Consider the following 25,762-nt stretch of genomic DNA (forward strand, 5'->3'; position numbering starts at 1 on the left):
TTAGATGGTGGGGGTGGTTGAAAAGGACTAAAGAAAGTATCTGGAAACAGGTGGAGGAGGAAGATGAGGAAGAAAAACGTGGACAAAGAATGAAAGGAAGGAGAATGTTGGAATGATAGGCAATGAAATTTGGAGTATGAAGGAAGAAAAAAAGAAAAAGAAACAGAGAAATACCTAGCTGATTTTAGTTCCGTCTGGATACACACCTTTTATTGGCTGGACAGAGGTCACCTCAGACTAGAACACAAAGTATGATGACTGCCATATGCCATGACTTTGTCTAGATGTAAAACTTTGACTTACAGTTTTCACCAACTGAAATAAGAACCACGGTCTTACCTCTAATCCAGTGTCTCCTGAATGCTTGCACAGACCATATGAACACATTATGTAAATATACAAACTTCACAACAGGAAAAAGTCCTGTATCTTCGTATCAAATAATTCAATCTGAGTGGGGTTTTAAGTCATGCTTTAACTCCTGATCACTGCCCATTAGTAAAGGGTAAAACGTAAGAAAATAAAAAGAAGAAAATATGACAAGGAGAAGAATGTAAGAAAAGGATTTAGAAAGGATGTAGGCAGAAGGACAAAGATTGAGCACAAAAAATCAGCACACTAGATGCAGAAAGAGAAAGCAGGGAATTGTGAGATTGATATGAGAGCTGAAAAAATACACCCACTCAGAAGAAACAGTGAGCATTTCCACTGTCTTGATCCCTGTCAGACCCTGATGGGATTGAGAACAACTATCTACAGGGTTCATCGTATGACAGAAAACTCAGCAAAAATACAAATGAAGAGTTGTTCCCCACATGTAGTCCATCAGTTAAATCTTGTGAAGTTTTTCTGTAGCTTTTCTTCCTGAAATGTCCTTTTCAAACTCAGAATATGAGAAATTACTTGCAGTACTTTAACATTAAAATATGCAGTAAACATAGCAGTCTCATTAAACGAGTTGTGACCATGAAATACGCCTTTTTATGAAGCAAGTAAAAATGTCCTTTGTAGTTGAAAACCAAGGTACCAGGTACCAAAAACAAGTAGAGCCAAGTAGTATCAAGTACAGTAGGTACCATACAGTTTAATAGCGCCAACAGATCCAGATCTAAGACTAATTTCTCATCATTTCTGCTGTGGATTTCCAGTGAACTGGGGTCACAATGAGACTGATTCCCTCCCTAGCTTTGTACAGTGATGTAAAACCTGCACTCTAATATGTACAGATTTTTAACAAGCTTTTCTTTCTCTCTCTCCCTCTCACTGTAGCCATCCCTCCCTTCCCTGAGTTTGCACTTTAATTGAAACCAAACGAGTGTGACAACAATTCGGCTCAGGGGTGTGACAGAGACAGAGATGATGATGACAGCAGGGTGCGAAGGAAGAATGCTTTTATTAATATTTCACAGTATGGGGTGCGTGCAGCAGTCACTGGGGCAGATGCTCTTACACACACACACACACACACACAAATATTGCATTCTGAACTTACCAAAAAGGATCGGCAGACTATAACACACCTACTGACTACAGCAGAATTCAGGACCTGGAAGAAACCACATTGCTCCACATCTAAAAAGTCCTCTAGTCCACATTCAAGACTGAAATCGAGAAGCAGGGGCAGAACTGACCCTTGTTCTAACCCCGTCTCCAGCAAACCTTCCAGACTTGTTGAGATCTAGACAGGAGTTCATCCACAACAACAGTCTACAGTCCATTCCTATAAAAAGTATGTGTAAACTGGACATGTCTATTTGAAAAGACACCAACAGAAGTCCTTGGGCTAGACTCAAAACATTGAACTCTACATGTTTAGCATGACAAAAATTGTAGGTCTGTCCCAAAACTTAGTGAGCTGCCTAAGAAGGCACTGTTTAAGTAGGCAGCATTCTAATGGACATCTGTCCTCATGAGGCAGATTATTGGGATGCTCAATTTAGAGCCTGTTCCCACCCACTGCACACAACAAGTATTTATGTGACTGAGAGGCTAGCATCGCCTCTGCAGGTCATCACAATTTTAATAATTTTGTACTCTGGAAGAAGAATGAAATAGTCAGGAATTGTGCTTGTGTTGCATCATGGGATTGCCATAGAGGCTGAGAAATGGTTTGATGCTTCTTTAGAATTTGGTCAGATTAGGGTATCTCAGTAGGCGGCATATGTAATGTGTCTATGAATTGGGACGGTCTACGTGTCAGAAGTACGACACTATGATTTAAAATGCTCTCCATGTAGACAGCTCACTAGGATTTGGGAAAGACCATGTAAGTGCAAATATACATGAAAATTATGCACTAAAAATATACAAAAATAGAACAATTCCCTTACATTTAGAAAAGGGATCAGAGTAAGTATGTAAACAGCCAGCTTGCCAGTGGGTTTATGGGTAAGTGGCAGGGGGGAGGTGGTAGGGAGCGGGAGTGCCCAAAGCCAGCCTCAGGCTTCCGGCTCTGGAGCTACTCTATGAGGTCAGAGAAGCCAGTCTATTTAGACTGCATTAGAGCAGAGCTTACAGCCCAGTTGGCCCAAAGGATTAACCCAAACTCAGCGTGAGAGGCCTCCACTCCTCCACCCACACTGCCGCACCATGCCCATACACACTGCCTAACACACACACACACACAAACATAAAAAATACATTGTAAATCAAGGGCAAGCATGCATACACACACTCCTACACAGCACGCCTTAGGTGAAGGGAGTGGTTTCAAGAGGGAGGAGGGAGCTTGTTAGTTTGCTAGAGATGTGTGTGTGTGTATGTCACTAAGGGGAGGTGGGGGGCTCCAAAGAAGGCAAAATGACTGTGAACACAACAGGGACAAAGGCTGCAGGTGGAGCGAGGGATTAGACGATGCAACACAGCCCTTATGACTCCTTTTGTCCTCAGTGTTGTGGGGGGAATATGAGTAAGAAAAAGAGGATAAACAGATGAACTGGTGGGGGCGGGGAGGGTGGGATTAGATTGGGGAGGGGGGGCTGCATGTTAGTGGGCTTGTTGGGGTCTGTAACTGTGTGTGTGTGTTTGCTTAGTTCTCCAACACAAACACTTACACAGTATTACAGAACTGAACTGGGAAGAGGACAGAGTTTGGAGGGGAAAAAAGCGAGAGAGAGAGAGAGACAGAGAGAGAGAGAAAGAAAGAGAGTTTGTGGACTGATACTATTTCAGGTTTCAGAAGCTGTGTGTGCCCAAAGATCCTGTAGTCGTTGGTCTCATTAATTAGGAGTGTCCACAACCTTTGAATCCTGCACTCCCACCATCTCTGACACATCACCAATGACCAAGAAAAAGGCATTTTATTGTAGCTCCGGATTCCAAAACCAAAATTATTTCCCACATATTGTAGTGCAGAGTTTCTGAAAACAGGACAAAGCCAGGGTCGAGTGTGTTTGCTTGGTCACTCTGTGTGCATATCCATTGTGCTAATTCAGCGGTCAGTGCCAGCAAAAACTAGAATCAATCAGGAGGGCCTGACCGTAGGGAGGCCATATGGAGCTATCTGCTAGAGTTATGTTACACAATCTGTTGTAGGGATGCCAGACAAATTCTACGGATGGAGCCACTTCACACAACAGCATGGCCTGCATGGGTGAGAGAGGAGGGAAGGTGTTAGAGAGAGAAATGTGAGAAAATGAAGAGCGTACACAAGAGAAAGCTGGCCTAGACTAACATCTCCAGTACTCAAAGTCTCCTTGTTGCCCCAGCATGAGTCTCACATCATCTGCTTAGTCACTTGTGGCCCCCAGATCGTACCCCTTTCATCAGACCACTGAGAAGGATCTACCCTCGTGAGGGCCTGATGAGTTACGTGCACTTTTGAAGCTGAGTGTTTGTATCACGCCTGGTCAAGCACAAGAAACGAGCTGCACGAGAGGCAAAACCAGCGCTGGGAAATAGAAAGAGACAGAAAGAGGGGTGGGAGGGTAGTTTAACACCCTCTCAAGTATGATACACACACTATCCCAACAAAATGAATGAAGAGGGGAAGTAAAATTCCATACGCCATGCTGCAAAACGCAGTAGCGTTGAGGATGAATAAAAATCTGAAGAATACGACTATGTCAAGAACCATAGCAGCTACAGGATGCAAGATAGACTGTGTGTGTGTGAGAGAGAGAGAGAGAGAGAGAGAGAGAGAGAGAGAGAGAGAAGGTCCCTTCCCTGTGGACTTTTCTCCTACATATTAGGTTATTTCAGGTAAAGCTGTCACCAGGTTCCCTCACTGGAAAGAAAAATTCAAGACAAGGAAGAGAGGAAAAGAAGAGGAAGAAAGACTAAGGGCTCAGCTCTGCATGAATGAGTCGTCAGGAGAGATATTTGCATTTGTATTCCTTCAGTCTAACTGAGCCACCAGAAAAGAGGATAGGAAAAAGAAGAAGAAGAAGAAGAGGAGGAGTGAGTGAGAGTGAGAGAGAGAGAGAGAAGATTGAATCTCATGTAACCATCGCACTTGACAACATGTCCAGATGACCTCAAGCAAAAGTCAACTGACCAAATCTGGAACAAAGATCTCTGTGGACGTAGTGAATCAAGGCATGATCACATGGCACAATTTGAGCTCCGTAATCACTGGGAGAAATCTGATCTCTTCCTGATAACCACCCAGCTTCTTCCTGTCACATCATTTCACAAGCAGAGTGAGACACTGAAGGAGATGGAATGAAAAATGCAAGGAAAAACTGGACAGACTAGTGACCTTTACAGAGCAGGCACATACTTGCATAGAGTGGGATCTGGTGGACGGCTTAAAATCTGATATAAAACTTATTCCATTACTTCCTATCCCTGTGCCATCAAATCCTTGGTTCCAGGTGGATTTTATAATTCCCAGCTGGTATAACACTATAGCTTCAACTGCTAATGCACCAGACTGGCCAGGTACAGGGTATACCCCCCACCGTAAAATCCCTGCCTGGAACCTGGATCAAAAGTCCAGATTTGATGACTTCTGGTCTATAGTAATCTGTACATTTAGGTTCTCTCCCTGCTCAGTTCATTAACAAGCTTGATGCTGACATGCTTTCCTACTCAAACACATCCAGATCAGGGTTGCAAACCTGTGCCTTATTTAGTTTGCTTCACTTGAACCATGCTGGAAGGGAGCAAGGCAAAGTCATTAAATGTTCAACTCCTAAGGACATTTACAAGAGCCAGAGTTCAAGCAGTTGAAGCTGACTTGGTTTTAACACCCTTGATTTGACTGCGCTTTGTAACTACTGGGAAATTTTGGGAACAATAACCACTTGTGTAAACCTGTGACATTGTTAAAGCATTTATAATTACACAACCTTGTCAGCTGTGCAAATGCTGCTTCAAACTTGTAAAAATAGGCTCAGTCCAGAAGTTTCTATCAATTGGCACTTTAGTTCCAGAAGAAGATAATGATTTAGTCTTGTTAGGCTCAGGCCGGTCTTGAGATCTGGCAGAAACACCTTGTTCTGCGCGGGTTAAGAGCTCTGTAGAGTCCGAGGGATCAGTGGACACATGCAGTGTTTGAAAGGGTAGAGCTCCTACCTTTCAGCTAAGACTAGAGTCTTTGCTTCACACCCTTGTTCTCAAAGGCAGAGGTTTTTAACTTTCCAAATGTGGCAGTTCCTGCTTGCTGTAGATACTGTCAAAGAAATCCCCTCAAAATGTACTGAGACATCTCTGCATAACAGTCAACACTCTTGAGGACATCCTTGTATACACTTTGGCATTAAAATATGTACTGTATGGAGACTTTATATATACCTTTAAATGTAAATCAGAGTTTGTGATCGGAATATGTTGGGAACTAGCTCGATCCCAGGGTAGCAATGGGATTGTGTTTGCGATTGAGTGTGTGTGTATATAAATGCAGCCATATATCCACATCCTTGGCATGACATCATGCAGTTCCACCCTTATCTTCCAGTTCTGCTCCCACTTATTTTACTGATGCTGAGAACACATAGATTTGGAAATTGCACTAAAAAACAAGATCCAATCAGTATCCGTGTGTTGAAGTTGCATTTGAAAAGGTCAGCTGTAAATGTGAAGTGTCCTAATTGGATGACCAGGTCACTATTAACGGATCATAGTGATGCGTAAGTGTAAACAGGGCCATACGTCTTGCTACTTCTGCAGTTGAAATGTAACCTTATCATATGCAGGAAGATCTGTTTTGCTTTATGGCCAGCAGGAACAGAGGGGAATGAGTGTTATGCCTTTTAAATCACTATTTAAGCTGGATTTGTTTTACAAGGTTTTTAAATGTGATCTGCATAGCATTTGTACAGGATAAAGATAAAGACTATGCGTAATTTCCCTAAATTGGCCCAAATTCAAACATCATAGCCCAGATGGACACATGAGCAAAGCTAAATACTAAAAACACACCAAACAAAAACATGTCGAGCCTGCATTGCAAAAAATGCATTTATTTAAATTTGTCCTATATTTCAGAAACACATGGTTATCTCTCTGGTGTCAAAACAACAAGCAGCTTTTGTTAGGACATTTCCATTCAGTCAATTGCAACGGGACCACTACACCAGTTCAAAGCTCAATACACTTAGGTCACATTGCTGGTCAAACTGCAAAATTGCAGTTTCATTCAGGATTACAATCATAACTCTCATCATTAAATTTTAGTATATCCTCAGGAAAAACTCATCTTGACTATGGCTTATGGGCAAGTCTACACAGTCCCAAAATCATGAGAATGCTGAGGGCGGCAAGATTTCTCCATGTGGGTGGAGGGAAGTAAAGGAAGTAAAGTAAAGAGAGAGGCAGGAAGGGAGGGAGCCAGGGAGGCTTTGTGCCATGCTGCTTGGCAAGTCCCATACCAGAAACATCTAGCAACCATAATCATTTGGAACAATGTAGAATGATAATAATGTAATGGCAGTGGGAGTTTCTCTTGCATTAGCATTTTGCCACAATTCAATTAGCAAGCGTGTAAAGCATGAGAGTAGTGATGCTCAATATGATGTGCAATTACATCTTTGGATATCAATGGGCAATATTTGAAAAAAATTTGATAAAAATTGAAATAAATAGGCTTTAAATAGACTCCTAGAGGGCTTGTGTAAGGCAAAATGAACAGGCAAGACACAAAGCACACTGCGTATGTGCCAAATAGTGATCACTACCTTGTTTTTTAAACTACGCTGACAATATAAAGCCAAACAATATCAGATGGCTACCAGTGTTCAAAGCATCATGGTTGCAGTACTTCCAAACAGCAGTGGTCTCCATTGTGGGAGCACCCTGGGGACGAGCTGGATTGGTGTTGGTGATCAGAACCTGACCTAATTAATGTTCTGATGGTTTAAAGCCATCAAATCCTCAAAATGTTTCTAGCCTTACCAGAATTGTAGAGGAAACTACTCTACAAGAAATGGAAGAAATGCTTGATAAATAAGGGTCCTACTACTACTGCGTAGTGTGGGATCCATCTAACTCCATTCTTTTTCTCATTCTGGGTCTGGAAAAGCAGTATCCATAGAGGCACAGCAGCCAGACCCAATATGAGCTATGTCTGGATGAGTGGTGCAGCTAGCAGAAGCTTGTGTGAGTATGAGGGAGGACTACAGAACGATATAGACAGAGGTAAACCACAGGGGTCAAGCCTGACAAATCCGCTCAATATTTCGCCATATAAACGGAGCGCGAAAGATGATGTCTGCTCGTGTTTTTGGCAAGAAGAGAAGAACCGCTCCCTCTCTGATGCTTCATTTCTCTTTCATTCCCTCTCTCTCTATCACTCACTATATGTGTCTCATGTTCGGTAGCTTACTCACACTCTTCCGCTCTCAAAACATTCCTCTGCTGACCCCCCTCCTCCTCAGTTTTCCCCACTCTCTTCTTTCTTCCACCCACTATCTTTCCATCTGACAGGAGATCATATTCAGTAATGGAGGCTCTACATGCTGACAGCCGTAACTCTTCCAGCCGCTGCTGGGTCATCCTTGAATCCTGCTGAGTTCTGCTGATGGAATATTTACCGCCAGCTTCCAGCTCAACCCCTCCCCCTTCTACTTCTCCTCCATTATTCCCCCACTGGAAAAGCAGGAGGTGGCCGAACATGCCCTTTTTCGGCCCAAATCATGCATGTTTGTGAACAAATCACATCAAGTGCCAGAAGCTGGGCTCACTCTGCGAGTAATGAGCATCAGTTTGGAGCTCAGAGTGGAGTGAGACTATCTGGAATAGAGACCTTTCTCAGCCTCTTGTATAGCAATTCTTCAGCATCTCAGTATGACCAGAATCCATGCATGCCCAGTGAGATATCTAGTCCAATTCATTTTTGGCCAATCACACAACTACTGAATATTTTAAGGTCTTCCATAACAGTATGTGAAACACAAACAGAAAACAGTAAAATATAACTGCACTTTGACCAGCACAAAGACTAGTTAATTATAAAATGATCTCCTTGTTTCTAAAGTCATTGTCCACTTCACTGGCTCCACTGACCATACAGGAGCACTTCTTCATTCTATAATTACAGAGTGTATGTCATATTTTGCTCTGCATTCCTTGTTAGCCTGTTTTCACCTTTTTCTTCCATGGTCAAAGCTCCCATATGACCACCACAGAGCAAGTAGGCTATTATTTTGGTGGTGGATCAATTTCAGCACTGAGAAAGTGGTGATGTGGTAACGTGTATATTGCTGCTATCAGACACAGCAGGGCTCCTATAGATTTTAAACACCTCAGTGTCCACCACTGGACTGTTGAATAGTGAGAACCAACCAAAAAATATCCAACCGACAGCATCCTGAGGCCACCATTCTGTGACCACTAGAGAATGACTAACACAAACTGCAGCAGTCTCTAATATTGGACAGTTGGTGGACACTGCTTAAAAACTTTAGCGGCACTGCTGTGTTTAATCCATTAATACCAATTAATTTGGTAAAATTTCAAGATATCTGGGATTTAATTACCTGCTATAATATAATATAATACTACATGCAAAATCTAATATGCCCTGGAAAGATCCATGCCAATTACACTAATGACATAATTATTTTTTACATAACAAGCAAGGAAAACAAAGAAGAATGGTAAGAAAAACAAACCCAACTTGCACAAGTATCCAAGGAATTCAGCCTTAGTTCTGTTAAAAGGACTACAACAATGGCAGGGCTGTAAATGTCCTGTTCGGGGCCAAGACCCTACACTGTAGATTAATCAAGTTTACCATGACTGCAGTGACTAACATGCATTTCCTCTACTTCTCTATAGAATAATCTTTCAAGACAGACGTTTTCTTTTATTCCTGTCCTTTGTGTTTTGTTAAAAAGGCATTGGAATGACAACATACAGATCTGCCGGTCTGGAGCCTATCGCAGAACGGATCGAGTTCTGTTAAAATGTCAACTCCAAGGACGGCAGACAAACAGCCGCTTTGTCATTCCAGTCAGTTTAGAATCAAAAGAATGAATCACATAGGCTTTGAGCAAAAACAAAACTTACAACAAAACACAGGGGCTCGAAATGTCAGAAACACCTAGTTCCTTTCATATCAGTCATGAGGGTAGATAATGTGAACTTGCAAACAAGGACAAATGAGACAATTAAATATTGGTTTGGATTGTGGAAGCAATCTGGCAAAAAAAATTTTTTTTTTCTTTTAACAGGCATTACCTTTAAAATTTTGAATGCTGTTCCAGTAAAAATTAATAATAATAATAAAATTTAAAATAATAAAAAACATATATCCCACAATTTTGTCTCTGGTGGTATTAAGACCATTTTTTTTAAAAATATCCCCATCCAGATGAATACGAATACAGTTGCATCATGCCAGTCCAGTAGGGGGCTATAGTAGGTCTTAAACTGGGATATATAAAAACACCACAAATGAAGAGAAACACAGAAGTTTAATTCCAAATAACTCCATACTCCCTATGTAGTTCACTATGCATGTCGGGAAATGACTGAATATAAATCTTTGTGGTGCATTACACATTTATATAAATGTAGTGCTATCTGAATGTATACACTGTAGTTTTATGATATAATTCACTATATGGGGAATGAGGAATTTTGATTTCTGCCAGAAACAGGCATGCTGTGTGACATTAGTGTTTTTGAAAAGCTGTTTTGTTCATAAACACGACAACCAGGTGACAACTGCCTTTTCAAAAGTCCCCACCACGGAGACCATTTTTCAACGCCTCAGTTTTAAAAAAATGCCATTTTTGTGTGGATGAGAGGACAAACACAGACATTTTCATAAATATCCAGATATGTGTGGAATCTTACTTGAATCAACTTATCCATTGATGTCGTCTAGGCTATGTACACACTGGTTTCTTCATAATTATCACAAACAGTCCAAAATAATAAATAAATAATCAAGCAATGGCAAGTAATAATTTTATTGGAGAAATGCAGGTGATTCTAGCCCATTTTGAGAAAGAGTTCTGCTGAGTTCTGCTGATGGAATATTTACCGCCAGCTTCCAGCTCAACCCCTCCCCCTTCTACTTCTCCTCCATTATTCCCCCACTGGAAAAGCAGGAGGTGGCCGAACATGCCCTTTTTCGGCCCAAATCATGCATGTTTGTGAACAAATCACATCAAGTGCCAGAAGCTGGGCTCACTCTGCGAGTAATGAGCATCAGTTTGGAGCTCAGAGTGGAGTGAGACTATCTGGAATAGAGACCTTTCTCAGCCTCTTGTATAGCAATTCTTCAGCATCTCAGTATGACCAGAATCCATGCATGCCCAGTGAGATATCTAGTCCAATTCATTTTTGGCCAATCACACAACTACTGAATATTTTAAGGTCTTCCATAACAGTATGTGAAACACAAACAGAAAACAGTAAAATATAACTGCACTTTGACCAGCACAAAGACTAGTTAATTATAAAATGATCTCCTTGTTTCTAAAGTCATTGTCCACTTCACTGGCTCCACTGACCATACAGGAGCACTTCTTCATTCTATAATTACAGAGTGTATGTCATATTTTGCTCTGCATTCCTTGTTAGCCTGTTTTCACCTTTTTCTTCCATGGTCAAAGCTCCCATATGACCACCACAGAGCAAGTAGGCTATTATTTTGGTGGTGGATCAATTTCAGCACTGAGAAAGTGGTGATGTGGTAACGTGTATATTGCTGCTATCAGACACAGCAGGGCTCCTATAGATTTTAAACACCTCAGTGTCCACCACTGGACTGTTGAATAGTGAGAACCAACCAAAAAATATCCAACCGACAGCATCCTGAGGCCACCATTCTGTGACCACTAGAGAATGACTAACACAAACTGCAGCAGTCTCTAATATTGGACAGTTGGTGGACACTGCTTAAAAACTTTAGCGGCACTGCTGTGTTTAATCCATTAATACCAATTAATTTGGTAAAATTTCAAGATATCTGGGATTTAATTACCTGCTATAATATAATATAATACTACATGCAAAATCTAATATGCCCTGGAAAGATCCATGCCAATTACACTAATGACATAATTATTTTTTACATAACAAGCAAGGAAAACAAAGAAGAATGGTAAGAAAAACAAACCCAACTTGCACAAGTATCCAAGGAATTCAGCCTTAGTTCTGTTAAAAGGACTACAACAATGGCAGGGCTGTAAATGTCCTGTTCGGGGCCAAGACCCTACACTGTAGATTAATCAAGTTTACCATGACTGCAGTGACTAACATGCATTTCCTCTACTTCTCTATAGAATAATCTTTCAAGACAGACGTTTTCTTTTATTCCTGTCCTTTGTGTTTTGTTAAAAAGGCATTGGAATGACAACATACAGATCTGCCGGTCTGGAGCCTATCGCAGAACGGATCGAGTTCTGTTAAAATGTCAACTCCAAGGACGGCAGACAAACAGCGGCTTTGTCATTCCAGTCAGTTTAGAATCAAAAGAATGAATCACATAGGCTTTGAGCAAAAACAAAACTTACAACAAAACACAGGGGCTCGAAATGTCAGAAACACCTAGTTCCTTTCATATCAGTCATGAGGGTAGATAATGTGAACTTGCAAACAAGGACAAATGAGACAATTAAATATTGGTTTGGATTGTGGAAGCAATCTGGCAAAAAAAATTTTTTTTTTCTTTTAACAGGCATTACCTTTAAAATTTTGAATGCTGTTCCAGTAAAAATTAATAATAATAATAAAATTTAAAATAATAAAAAACATATATCCCACAATTTTGTCTCTGGTGGTATTAAGACCATTTTTTTTAAAAATATCCCCATCCAGATGAATACGAATACAGTTGCATCATGCCAGTCCAGTAGGGGGCTATAGTAGGTCTTAAACTGGGATATATAAAAACACCACAAATGAAGAGAAACACAGAAGTTTAATTCCAAATAACTCCATACTCCCTATGTAGTTCACTATGCATGTCGGGAAATGACTGAATATAAATCTTTGTGGTGCATTACACATTTATATAAATGTAGTGCTATCTGAATGTATACACTGTAGTTTTATGATATAATTCACTATATGGGGAATGAGGAATTTTGATTTCTGCCAGAAACAGGCATGCTGTGTGACATTAGTGTTTTTGAAAAGCTGTTTTGTTCATAAACACGACAACCAGGTGACAACTGCCTTTTCAAAAGTCCCCACCACGGAGACCATTTTTCAACGCCTCAGTTTTAAAAAAATGCCATTTTTGTGTGGATGAGAGGACAAACACAGACATTTTCATAAATATCCAGATATGTGTGGAATCTTACTTGAATCAACTTATCCATTGATGTCGTCTAGGCTATGTACACACTGGTTTCTTCATAATTATCACAAACAGTCCAAAATAATAAATAAATAATCAAGCAATGGCAAGTAATAATTTTATTGGAGAAATGCAGGTGATTCTAGCCCATTTTGAGAAACCAAAACCTCAGAAAAAATATCTTTTGAGGTGTAGGCTTCAGCCATGCTTCCACACACCAGTGGAACAGGATGACCTGTAAACTGGGCACTGTGGGATAACATGCAATCCTTCTGCTATGAATATAGGAGGGTATACTTTTAAAGGCAAGCTTGCTTTAGAAAAACAATCTGAGCATTAAAAAATCTTGATTAAGATTTTGTTTGTTAAACCATCCCAGCAACAGATCTTCCATCGACGTTGGAAGATTCGATTAGAGGTCACAGAAAAAATATTCATATATGAATCACCCACTTGGTGGAGTTAGCATCTCTGCACTTCAAGTACTTTCTTAATGCACAATTCATGAGAAAAGACTGCCCTTATGGGTCACTTCCCTGCTCTGTGTGCTCAAACCCAAGCAAACCTGAAAAGCAGCAGCTGCATACGTTCTAGGAATTTTCCACAGATGAGAAAAATAGCACAGCGGGGGGTTCTAGAATAGAGGGACAGCCATGAGCACTTAGCATCTCTCATTCCTTTCCTCGCTCCCACCCCCCTTCCAAGATGCACAATCAGTAAAGCCTCATGGGGAGAGGAACTGACAGAGGGGCATTCTGGGTAATTCCCAGGGGCCTCTTGCAGGCTGTGGAGAGAAAAAGGAGGTAAGTTCTAAAACAACACAAAGAAAAGGAGAGAAAGTAGGTAGACTGGGAGAGGGGACAGAGGGAAGGAATGACTGAGGCAGGAGGTCAGCGGGTGAGGGATGGAGGCAAGTGAAAATCCTGAGAAGGACAGATAAAAGCTGGTCCCTTCTTCTTTTCAGTTTTTTTTTTCAGCAGGTCCTATCGATCCCTCCTTACCCTCAGAAACCCTCGATCACAAATCTGTTCGCCCCATACTTCAAGCACTGAAAACCTTCTTCCTCAACTCTCACTACCCCCCCCCCCTCCACTACCCCACTCCCCTTCTCTGCAGAGGCAATAAATCAAGAAGTGGTGCTTTCTCTTCACTATATCCCTCCCTCTTTCTCTCTCTCTCCTGCTGTCCCTGCCTCCCTCCCTCCCTCCAACAGATAATACAGCGCAGTTCTGTTAGAGCAGCGGATGTGGAAGACAGCAAGGCAGTATCAGCTGGGGAAAATATGGATAAGAAAATGGACAGAAGAATGTTATGTGCCATAATATGGATCCACAAATAAACTTTATTTTCCATGCCATCGTTCTCCTGAGGGTGCCATATGCGACAGAAGGGGTGGGGGGTAGGTTAGCCAGAAAGGAGGCTAGTATCCTCCCCAGTCTCTCTCACTGACCTCAATATTTGTAATATCTTGAACTCCAAAGAAAATATAGCCCTGTGCCCAATATTACATCCGTCTTTAAAGCCAGGATTATAGGACCTCTATATGACCCCAATAAAAAAGAAGGATGACTCATGTGAACTTCAAAAAGGAGCCATGCTTTAGGTATGTTTTTTGAGGTACTACACTACACATAGGTAGAAACAAAGAAGCCAGTTTCTCTGAAGCCAGTAACCCACAGGAAAATTCAACATTTATTAAAAATTCTCAAGAAATGCAATATATTGAAGGCAAGTCACATTACGTCACACTCTGCAATAGGAGGAATGTACCAAGAGGTCAAGAACATGAAGTTCCCGTAGTGCCTTTGGCTGAAAATGGAATTTCCTCATGAAAGCCCTTTGGAAAGCCTGGCTCTTGGCCTTGCATACATTACACACCAGTGCCTGCAAAGCTGGTAATGGTCCTTTACCAAATGATATAATGCACCATGGAGAGGCTCTAGAACTGAGAGCATTCACAAGCCAGGACTTGCCCTTTGTGTCCACATTTATTCTGTCCAGAGTGGGCCTCTCAGGCTTTTGTAATTAGATTTGCTGCTGGCATTGTCAGAGGTTCTCCTTAAGTGAATAATTCACTCAAAAATGCTAATGCTGAAAGTAATGACTCCAAGTCAATAGAGGCTTTTATTTATTCAAATAAGACTTAAACTAAATGACACTTTTTTTCTATTCAACACAGCCACTTCAGTATTTTTGGGTGGGGTAGTGTTTTCTTTAGTTGTCATTTCATCCATGTGTACCTTAAGTCTCATCATTTCCTAGTTTCACATTTCAGGTAAGCAAATTCCAAGCAAAATTTTAACCAAAAAAAGGACAAATTTCAATGACTGGGCTTCATTTTTATCTTCAAAAGAGACTTTAGCTCAACTTCTTAGCCAAAGATTGGAACAAATTGGGTTAGCTGTTGGAGTGGATGCACGTGCGAGAGGATAGGAGAGGCGAAAAAAATAAACAGAGTGGCTGGAACTCAGATGCAAGGCTTTGCTAATTAAATCTCGGCTAGGATCCAACCCACACGGTGAGCGTGGAGGCCCTAATTAGGAATAATAAAAATGTTTGCTAATCAGTCATTGCATGGCAATTTGTCCTCAGCTTGGGAAATCAATCTTAAGCAATCATCAAGGGGTTTTACCTGGCACAGTTAGGCCTGATAAGACTACTGGGCAAAATCTCTGTTTTAGCAAAATGCTTCTGTGCAGAAATGTTGCACGGAGGGCCACTTAGGAATAAGCGAGAAAAGCAATGCCTTAAAATTCCTAATTAGAAGACTAGATGAAAAAATAGAAAGGATGAAATAAGAATGACCAGGACATCGCATAGGCCCTTGTCCATGTGCTCGTATTCATTTATGCAAAACACCAAAATGGCAAGAAATGGTCTTTGTTTATTAAAAATCAGATCGATTTTGGAATGTTTTTTATTTTGTACGAGGCCCACGCCAGGGGCAACTCTCGGACACACTTCTCTTCACAGCCTGCGGGCTCCATTATCAAGTTCCAAGGAGCATGCTTTTCTCCCGTTTAATAAATAAGTCAACCGAGAGACTTTGAGAGGCTTGCAAGGGGCAGCCTCGTAAGGAGGGGTAAATGCAGCATAAACACAAAACCGATGAGCAGAAAAATAGGGTGAGCTTGTAAGTAGATTAAAAAACAACAGTGCCACAAAACATTAATCCATGTGTCAAGTGGAACTCAAGAGAATGTGGCGATATCAGTTGGAAGGTTGATGTTACTCTAAGTAAAAATAATGGTTTGGTACTTTATTTATCTTCACGACTTGAATGAATGCAAGGGGCCTATATCAGGAAGCACAACAAAAACTGGATTCCAGTTTAATCTAACCCTTGTTGTTCTGCCTCATAAAGGTGGAAACACTTTTTCCTGGGCTATAACAGTGTAGCAACATAAACTTCACACCTAACCTTCTCTAAAACATCTGAAAAATCAGACAATATCTGTCTTCTTACAGAAGTAGACCCCTCAATTTGCCGTTGTTAGGTCTTGTAAGCTGGAGGCGAGTTATTTTGTGAGTCAGGGCTATGATCATTGCTGTAACCTTTTGGCATAGTTGTAGAGTGAACAGATTGGATATGAATGGGTTTCTGGGGATGCTATGAACTAAAACAAGTAGGAAACTTCCTGTCCAAACATTGCTTCATCTATTTCAGAAGTAGTGTCAAGGTGGGTTAACGCTGGTCCAGAATCCCATACTATCTCAAGCAAGACCTTGATCGGGCTATTCGCAGTACACCGGTAACATTGCGATAGAGATCAAAGTGCATTTCCAATCAAGAAGGTTGATGAAGAAGAAAAGTACCTTTCATTTGACTGTTTAAAAATGTAAAGGCACGTCCTTCACCACAATGACCTCACAGTGTCTACATTGTTCTCTGACAGATGACCATTGTAAACGTCTCTCAAAGATGAAACACATGTAGCCATTGTTTCCTTTTAAAAGACGATACAATGTAGCTAGTGCCAAATGAGAAAGGAAGAGACAGCAAGAATCAAGTGTACGACAAGTACCTTGACTGTGGTTTCTCGACAGCAGGGGACAGCTTTAGGACCTGCATTTGTGCATAACTGGCTTTGGAAGAGGCTGTGTTTAATCCGCTCTGATCTGATGGGATTAACACATGAACGCCAGGCTGCTTCCTAGAGGCCAAGCTCCAAACATTGAGCCTTGCACCTGCCCAAAGTCACCATGTCATGATGGCCTGGTGGAGGGAAACAAGCTGTGGGAAACTGGCTGCGGGAAACTGGCAGGCTGTCTGGCCCACCCCTGGACTGAGCAAACAGAACAGGACATTTTGAGGGTATGGATGATGGACACTTTTAACACTGACCCTCTGAACTGCAGATTTATTATCCTGTTATAAATGTGAAGGTCAATTATTTAGTAACTCTCATAATCAGCAAGATAAGCAGTTCTGAGGAAAGACAAGTGTCTTTAAAAGCTAAAAAAACTAAATGCTAAAGTTACAAAACATTGTAAATGCTAGTGTGTCAAGTGCCATTACCAAATGTAGGTAACTGGTAAGTAATCAGTAGCCTTTAAGATGGTAACGTACATTTAGGCAAATGTCAGCTGATTTATTGCTATAAACAATATTCTTGTGAAAAACCAAAACCAATAATGACATAACATGCATTTTCTCTTGATGGTCATATAATGACCATATAATTATTTACTGAGATTGCTTTAGATATTCCTCCACACATATCATTACATATAATATATAAAATGTAAAATATATATACATATTATTTTATATTATGTACACTATATTAAACAAACAAATATCCACATCTTAAATTTAAAATCTGAATACCTATCCAACTCTATATAAATATTTGGGGTCTGCCTTAATGCAGTTCAATCTAACTGAATCAAATTAATCAGTCCAAAATCACAAGACTGGTTAGTACTAATAGAAATTTAGGAATTACAAGACAGCTAATTAGTTCTAAAATGTATTTATAAGTGATTAATAGCTGATACAGCCCTGTCAAAGTTGAGTTCCTGCCTTGCGCCCAAGTATGAAGCAATTACAAAAAATGAATAAACGAATAATAACCAGTAGATTTAACTTAGTTAGCATTTTTGGAAAACCACCAAAATCTGTGTGACTTCCTTCGCAAACAGGCCTGACAAACAGATGTATGCATGATTGATTCTATGCATTGACCTTTCCACAAAATGGCTCTAGGAGTTTACTCCAATAGCATTACACACTCCTTTGGCTTTTATTCAGCACCATAAAATGCAGTAAAATACACAAATGCACAAACACAAATTCACTTTCTGAGGATATGTTCCCTTTGAACAATGAAGATCACACAGCTACTAATCACAATACACACACACACACACATACACACACACACACACAAGCAAACAATTAGAAGGGATGACCCTTGGAGCAAGCAAGTGGCTGTGGAAGAATCATGTCCCATAATTCACTTCAATAGAGCCCATCTTCTCTGATGCCTCTACTTTCTGCCACATCAAGCACTTTTAGAGAATTGCTGAACAAATTCAGGCAGCAATCGTTGTGCTTTGTAATCACTCATTCTCTTCACTTCATCTCCCTTCCCTTTGGTCTGAACAGTGTTCCCTCTATTTCTCTCCACCTGACTTTCACTCTATTTACATTTGGCATTAATGTCCGATGATGTTGAGTGGATCGTTGTCCAATCAAGAGACTGCGCATACCATACACCTTTTCAAAAGTGATTTCTGTGTCCAGAAACAGACCTGATCTCATCTTCCCCAGCAATGGTCATGGATTTTGTGAAATGATGTTTACTTGTTGTCCTCTCAGTATCTGTAATACTTTGCATTTTCTCAGCAATGAAATGTCAAGAACAACAGGATGATGAACACATACCCACCACAAACAAAATCCAGGTACAAGACGCTATACTGATTGTGAAGTGTAAACAGGGTCGTTGATTAACACATTCAAGGCGGACAGTCAAACCAATTAAAATGTCTCAAATTACACTGATTCTTCCTACAGAACACCTCCTTCTTCATATTTCCTAGACCCTTGGGTAAGATGTATAATACATATGACTATAATAGTGTATATGAAAATACAGCAGGGAATGAGAAAGCGATTATACGAAAGGCAGATGTCCATTAGAGGAACCAGCCATTTTCGAAATTGCGGCAAATCTTCCATGAAAATACATTTCCTCTAATGTTCTAGTCACGCGTGGGGTACACTCTGCAGCCCATACCCATAAAGCTACAGTGTGGAAAATTACCTCGCCTGTTTGATTAGAGGATGACACTAGAAAGGAAAGGGAAATAGAGAGCGAGAGAGAGAGAGAGAGAGAGAGAGACAGAGAGAGAGAGAGAGAGAGAGAGAGAGACACACAATGGGCTAGGGTCTTCATAAAATTAAAAGAACAGCAGCAGTGTTGCTGTAGTTTTATTGGTCTGGGACTCCAAATTTGCTGCATTATCTTTAAATAGATACGATGACATCAGCGTGTAGTCTCAGAAGTAAAATCCTAGCACACACAAGACTCCCGTCACGTCATACATAGCACACTCCTCTAGAAAAAGCCTGGAAGTCTGTGGACAGCTGTGTGCCTCATTCTTTCTGAAATCATGTGTATTAGCACTTATTCACCCATTACTCTAATAACAGTTATATTCAGGGTTTCACGTTGGTCTTCCTGACTTTAGGCCCATGTAGAGCCCCTCTAGAGAATATCATTACAGTGTATGGATTTCTGTGCAGAAGTTAACCCCTAAATCACTCAGGGCTGATCATCTCAAATATCCTTCTCAACCCTATGTAGTACACAATGTAGTGGTGTAGCAGTATTAATCTGTTTGGGAACAATTTGGGACAGGGCATAGTTTACATGTCAGGAAAGAAAACATACAAAGGCGGCACATCCCATTGTCAAAATTGTTTTGTTTTTTTTATTATTCCCTTGTTTCGCATTTATATTCAGTGCATGGCATCCAAACCAATCTCTGAGGAAATCTCTCACCATGAATTTGCTGCTGTCTGCAGTCTCTGTAGTGTGGAGAAAAGGAGTTTATATATCTTGACTCCCTTGTTTCAACTTTATCCTTGTTCATCTGACTAAAGACCAATCACAGGCATTGTGGTCTGCATTGACGCGAAGCGTAGTTACATTCCTGGGGAGGTCAGGCTAAGGCATAGGGTTCCCAGCTATGCGGGATATGCACATTTGATGCACAAGCATCAAAGTCCATTAAAGTTAGCTAGGGTTTAGGATGCTGGGTGTAGGTTGTAATGAAGCCCCACAGAATAGTAGACCTCCAGGAATTAGACTGAATGACCAGCTATTTCTTGGATCTTACTGTACATTTATTATACTACTCTTTAACAGCTTTTTTTTTCTTGCCTGATAAACTTAGCATACAGGCTATAGTTAATATAGTTTTTTAATACTATGAGGTTCTGTTATATGTCAGCACTTTGGTAAACAACCTTTATCATTAATGTTCATCTACTTTAAAATGCACTCGTGCTCACACAGCTTCTGTAATCTCCATAGAAAGCCATAAAACATAATGGGATGCTGAAGCAGGCACACATTACTGTAGGCTCACCAATGTCAAATGTCAGTAAGATGGGCATTAACCCAGGGATTGGTCTGTGGAGCAGGGGCACTAGACAATATACTTTGGGGTGCATGCAGTTAAAGTCTTTTTTGGAAACCTAACAGTACGAAATAATTAGCAACTGCCCCACTTTAGAACCAGCCAGTCTCTTGAATAGTTTTTAAATGAGCCAGTCATTGCCTTTTTAATTAAAAGAGGATGCTAGAATTAGTACACTTTCAATTTATTTTCAATTTACCAAACCTCATCTATATCTGAACAACTATTGTTGTCATTTTGAATTAGTATATTCATAAGCAGATTCTAAGAAAATCGCAAGGGGATAAAATACTATTAAAAAAAAAACAAAACAAAACAAAAAACGAAAACATGCTACATAAAAACTTGCTGCCAAGTAGAAAACAGAGTCCCAGAGCAGCGCAAAAACAGTTTCACAGACAATATCCCGTCTATCAGCAGCTGCATGATGAGACCCATTCTCCCCTCTTCTCCCCTCTTTACCCTGATGAAACAGAGAAGTCCGCTTGGAGAGTGAGCTCCATGCAAAGGGAAGAGGCAGATCAGCAGATGAGTGGCTGGCCTCTTAAGCCCCATTATACAGAGACCAGAGCTGCGTGGGTGGAGCAGAGCTGCCGATGCCTGATTAAACTGATGCCGATGCCTGATGCCCGGTGTAACAAGAATCTACACTCTTAAAAGATGATGTGAGATTCTTCACACAGAATAGTGTTTAGTTAATGTTTGAAGTCTGCCATTTTTATAGTGATACCCTAAACGCTCACTGAATTAGGAACAGCATCACAGCAATGTCCACTTACTGTACACTCTGTTAGACACACCTACCCCACTGGTGCACACTTTGTAGATGTAAATTCAAAGACAGTAGCTCATCTGTTTGCACTGGTCATCTTCTAGTCCTTCAACCGTGGACACAGGATGCTGTCAGCTGGATATTTTTGGTTGGTGGACTATGCTCAATCCAGTAATGACACTGAGGGCTTTAAAACTCCAGCAGCAACTGCAGTGCCTGATCCACTCATCCACTCACAACACACACTAACACACAACCACCACATCATTGTCACTGAAGCTCTGAGAATAATCCACCACCCATATCATACCTGCTCTTTGTTGGTCTTGTGGGGGCCATGAGCATTGAGGGACAGGGTAAAACAAGGATAAGAAAATATGCAGAGAAACAGGTGGACTACAGTCTGCAATTGTAGAACTACAGTGCCCCTGTTTGGTCAGTGAAGCTGATAAAATGGACAATGAGTGGACGTTCCTAATCCAGTGTTCATTTAGGGTATAACATTTACGGCAGGCCAAATGTTAATAAACACGTGCATTCAAAAGATTACACATCACTGGTACTGGATGTCTATCCTCCCATCTCAGTAAACAATGAAAATCTATGGCAATCATGTACATGTGTCTTACTTAATCAGTCTGTCAGATCAAAGGATTACTTGAGGCCAGTTGAAGGGCTGATCATCTAAAAATCAGTCAAGAGATGTACCTACAAAATATATTTATACGATGCTTACTTTCAGAGCAGTGTTGCTGATCCTGTTCTTGTTCAATGCAATCAATATCCGTATTAATACACATCCTTGGAATCTATTTCGAGTATTAGCATCAGCAGACAGCAGCATGGAAATATAGCTTACTGGCACTGGTCCAAAATTCCAGCTTATTCCTGTACAGGCCTCTTAAAGGTTAAATTACATTAAGTTGTTCTGATTGAAGCTGTGAGACCTCTAATCTGTCCTTCATGAATTTATAATTTAGCATCACAGGACCTGAATCGATACTTGACCACCAGCTATAAAAGTTCATCATATCCACTGCCAAACACCTCCGAAGACCTTTCCATTTCTTAAGGTGGTTCTTCTTGATTCCTGCTGTGATTTGTGAGAATAAATTAATGAGAAAGTCCTTCCACTGTAACTTAGGTTAGTCTTAAATCATTACTGCTCCATCATTCCTGGGACCAGTCTGATTGAGTTTACAGCTCCTGAAAGATTCTAAGGAAAAATCTGCTTTCTGAATATGTTTCTTATTTAACACTGCCAAGACCAACTCTGGGACATTAAATTCATGCAGACTATATTCCACAAAATTCATATCAGCAAAAGTCAAACAGTAAATAGCTGATATGCCTCTGTAATTATACTAGTTTCGACTACTTAAAGAACCTCTATTCTTGCTGCTGATTAAGGTTAAGAAATTCCATAGCCAGCATTTTTACAGATTGCACGTTTGATAAATTCAGCGGCATATGCCCATGTTACTGACGCCCAGTATTTTCCAACCCTGCCTCTATAGTGTCTTTGCTCCCTGTCTGGCACAATTCAGCCTTTTTCATGCTCTAGGACACCTGGCACAATTCCTCATGTCATTCCCAAGCCCTTCACTACTTGTAAATGTCCGTGTTACAGTGGGAAACACAAAAATCTGCAGGATGGGATAACAGCATTGTAGCCTGTCTCTCTTTAACCCAAGCCAGATTCCTCAATGAGAGGAATGTGTGTCCATGTCTGCATCACATTCCTCAGAACGGCAAACAGCAACGAGCAACTGGGATGCGACTCCACAGGCACAGAGCCAGGGATCTCCGAAACAAAGCGAGAGAAGTGTCTCCACTAAAAAGAAAAACGAGGGCCACTCATTTGGTGAGAAAGCAGTGCTGTTTGAAATTAGATCTGATCCTTTTGAAGCCAGTTAAGAACTGCAGGTACTCAAGTCATGAAGATATAGAGATCAAATACATTAAAAGCATTTCTTTCTTCTTCTCCAGCATTATTTTTTCACTCTCTGTGGAAAAATGTCACAAACTGAACTATCCTATGAATACTGTTAAGTAAGCCTCATCAGAATGCAGGAATACTCGCAATGTACTGGCATGTCTGGGGACTCGGAACAGGGAGCAAGATGACAGGAAATTATATCAAACCGACCGTTTTCATCTTCACCGAAAAGGCACCAGGCACTGCTGTGTGCCAAGGAGCGTACACATACACACACAGCCCCATCGCAAAATAGTCTATGCACAGTGACCTGGACGTCAAAGTAGATTTTGTAACCCACTGCCCAGCTAGAATTACTTCTCTGTTTACAAGGGTCTGCTAGGCTAAACAGTACTTTTCCATTTCCAGTTCACCCTGGAGAGGATGGAATACCCCCAAACCTAGCGAGGCAAAGGCATTTGAGGTTTTCATTCAGGAAAATTTAGCTGGAATCTTCCATGATGAATCAGACAAACCTGACTTCTATCCACTGCTAACTCAAAAGGTATTTGGAAACTTAAACAATTTAATCTTTTGATCTACTTTGGGTAACTCTGAAATTATTTAAGTTACATCATAAATTGTAATGTTTTTATAAATCATAAATTGTGTGTTCCAGAACAATTTAGTAACATTTTTAACTATTTTTCTAGAGTAAGCTATAAGAAGAAGTCTAACCAAACTGCTCTGCTGTACATAATGGACTACTGTAAAGTGGAGAGGTGAAAATGTCAAGATCTGGGGCTTGTTTTTCTGACAGTGGCGAACTTGAATCATTTCATGGATGAGGTCAGAACTGTCTAAAAGCATTTTAGAAGCAAAATTTGTATAGACATTTCTGAAGCTAAAATAAATATATATCCACATTTCCAAATAGTGCAACCGACAGACGGTCTGTTACAAATTAACAACATGGCACTTGTTGTGTATATTGTTTTCTATTACAACGAACTAAAATTAACTGAATGCTAATATTTTAATTGTTTATGGCGACGCATTACATTACAATTTCAGATTTATCACATGAACTGAAGGTTAAGTTTAGACAGGCCTTCTGCCAAGTGAGTAGTGCTGAAGTATGCTACCTCTGATGATAAAAATGACATTATTCCACATAATAACGTCAAAATGGCACATCTTATCATGTAATTGCTGTCTTGGATTACAACATTTTTCGTCCAAATCCGTTTTGAAGCCAATGCCAAGTGTGTTTAAGGCGTTTAAGGCACTGAAAAAAATTACCTCAGGAGTGTGAACTCTACTATAGATTGTTATGACAGGACAGTAACGCTAAAACATTGATACATAATAATTACCTAAGCACTTACACGCGTTAACGGTTAAATTACAGTCGAAATCATGTCGGTTTGCACTGACATATTCTTAAAACCAGACGACTGCTAATTCCCTCAAAATGTGTAAGTTTACCATCAAATCCCGCTTGGGAATTCAGACTGTTTTGTGGCTGTGCATTTTGGCGGTTGAAAGGTTTCTCAAAAACGTGTGCGCGCGCCCGACTTGACAAAAACAACAACACATGAGCTGCCGGAGGAAACAGGGCAGTGAAAGAAGCAAGGAAACCCCCGACAGAACTTCTACCTTTGGCTTTTCATCTTGCTCTCTTTCTTGTTGAGGACGCCCGGAACGCAGTTGGTGAGCTCGGTCCAGTCCGCGTGCAGCCCGCAGCTCCAGCCCGTGGAGAAGCGCGAGAAGAGCCACGTCTCCTTGCGGTTGGGTCGGTAGCAGGTACACTTCTTCTGGCCCGGGCGGCAATCGCAGGGGAGCTCCAGGCGCACGTTCTGGACGAGGTGGCGTCCAAAGGTGGTGCCGCCGGTCTTCTGGATGTGCAGGAACACGATCACGTCGTCCCCTTTGATCTGGAAATCCACGGAGCGCTCGAGGTCTCGAACGGGGAAGTAGTACTTCTTCACGTAGTGCGGGTCCGGCGTCGGGAAGATGTCCACGTTGTCGTCGTCCGCGACGTAGCCGTGCGGGGATCCCAAGTTCATCATCCCCGGCGCCACGTACTGGTACATAATCAACATGAAGAGGACCGACCCAACCGCGACGAACCAAAATTTGCTGGTCCTCTCAACCATGTTCCTCCCCGCGTGCTTCATACGTTACCATTTCTCGGTCCAGTCCACGCAGTCGAGACGTTAACGTTCACGGGAACGGGCTCGCGGGGCCCCATCCATGAACCTGGTCTGTTTGGACCCACAAGGTTCAACCCCGAGGAAAGAGCTGAATGTATCCGAAGCCAGGACTCCGTCCTACGGCGTGCCAGCTTGTTTTAAAGTCCTCAGCACATAGCGACGCCGTCTCGTTTCTCACCACCCGTTTCCAGAACAACGCTAGCCTGCTCCTGAGCCGTGATTGGCTAACACGCTCGGTCATATGCGCTGGGATTGTTGAACGCGCTCATGGAGGCGGGGCTTGTCTTAAAACAGGTGGAAAACAAAATGAACGCCAATCTTTGTACAGTGAAAAGAAATGGGTGCGAATTATGGCTTGTTTACGATCCAAAGAGAGAACAGCATGGTTTGTTTAAGTCTTATATGAAAATGTAAAACAATACATTTTTAGAACAAAAAGTAAAATCCTGACGTTTCATATTTTATTATATTCCTGATTTGTTTAATCCAGTAAATGCAAATAAAAC

At 41.1% G+C, this 25,762-nt stretch overlaps 1 protein-coding gene across 1 annotated transcript in view; it reads right to left on the reverse strand.

Moving 5' to 3' along the window:
• hs6st1a (heparan sulfate 6-O-sulfotransferase 1a) overlaps nucleotides 1-25,542 on the reverse strand; it is a 126,704-nt gene extending 101,162 nt beyond the window's left edge. Inside the window, exon 1 of the mRNA XM_066681813.1 lies at nucleotides 24,700-25,542. Coding sequence (XP_066537910.1) covers nucleotides 24,700-25,220 — 521 coding nt within the window. The 5' untranslated portion in view covers nucleotides 25,221-25,542. The remainder of the gene's footprint in view (nucleotides 1-24,699) is intronic.
• Nucleotides 25,543-25,762: the final 220 nt, after the last annotated feature.

This window comes from Hoplias malabaricus, chromosome 9 (assembly GCF_029633855.1).
Source record: "Hoplias malabaricus isolate fHopMal1 chromosome 9, fHopMal1.hap1, whole genome shotgun sequence".
In the NCBI taxonomy this organism is placed as follows: Eukaryota; Metazoa; Chordata; class Actinopteri; order Characiformes; family Erythrinidae; genus Hoplias; species Hoplias malabaricus.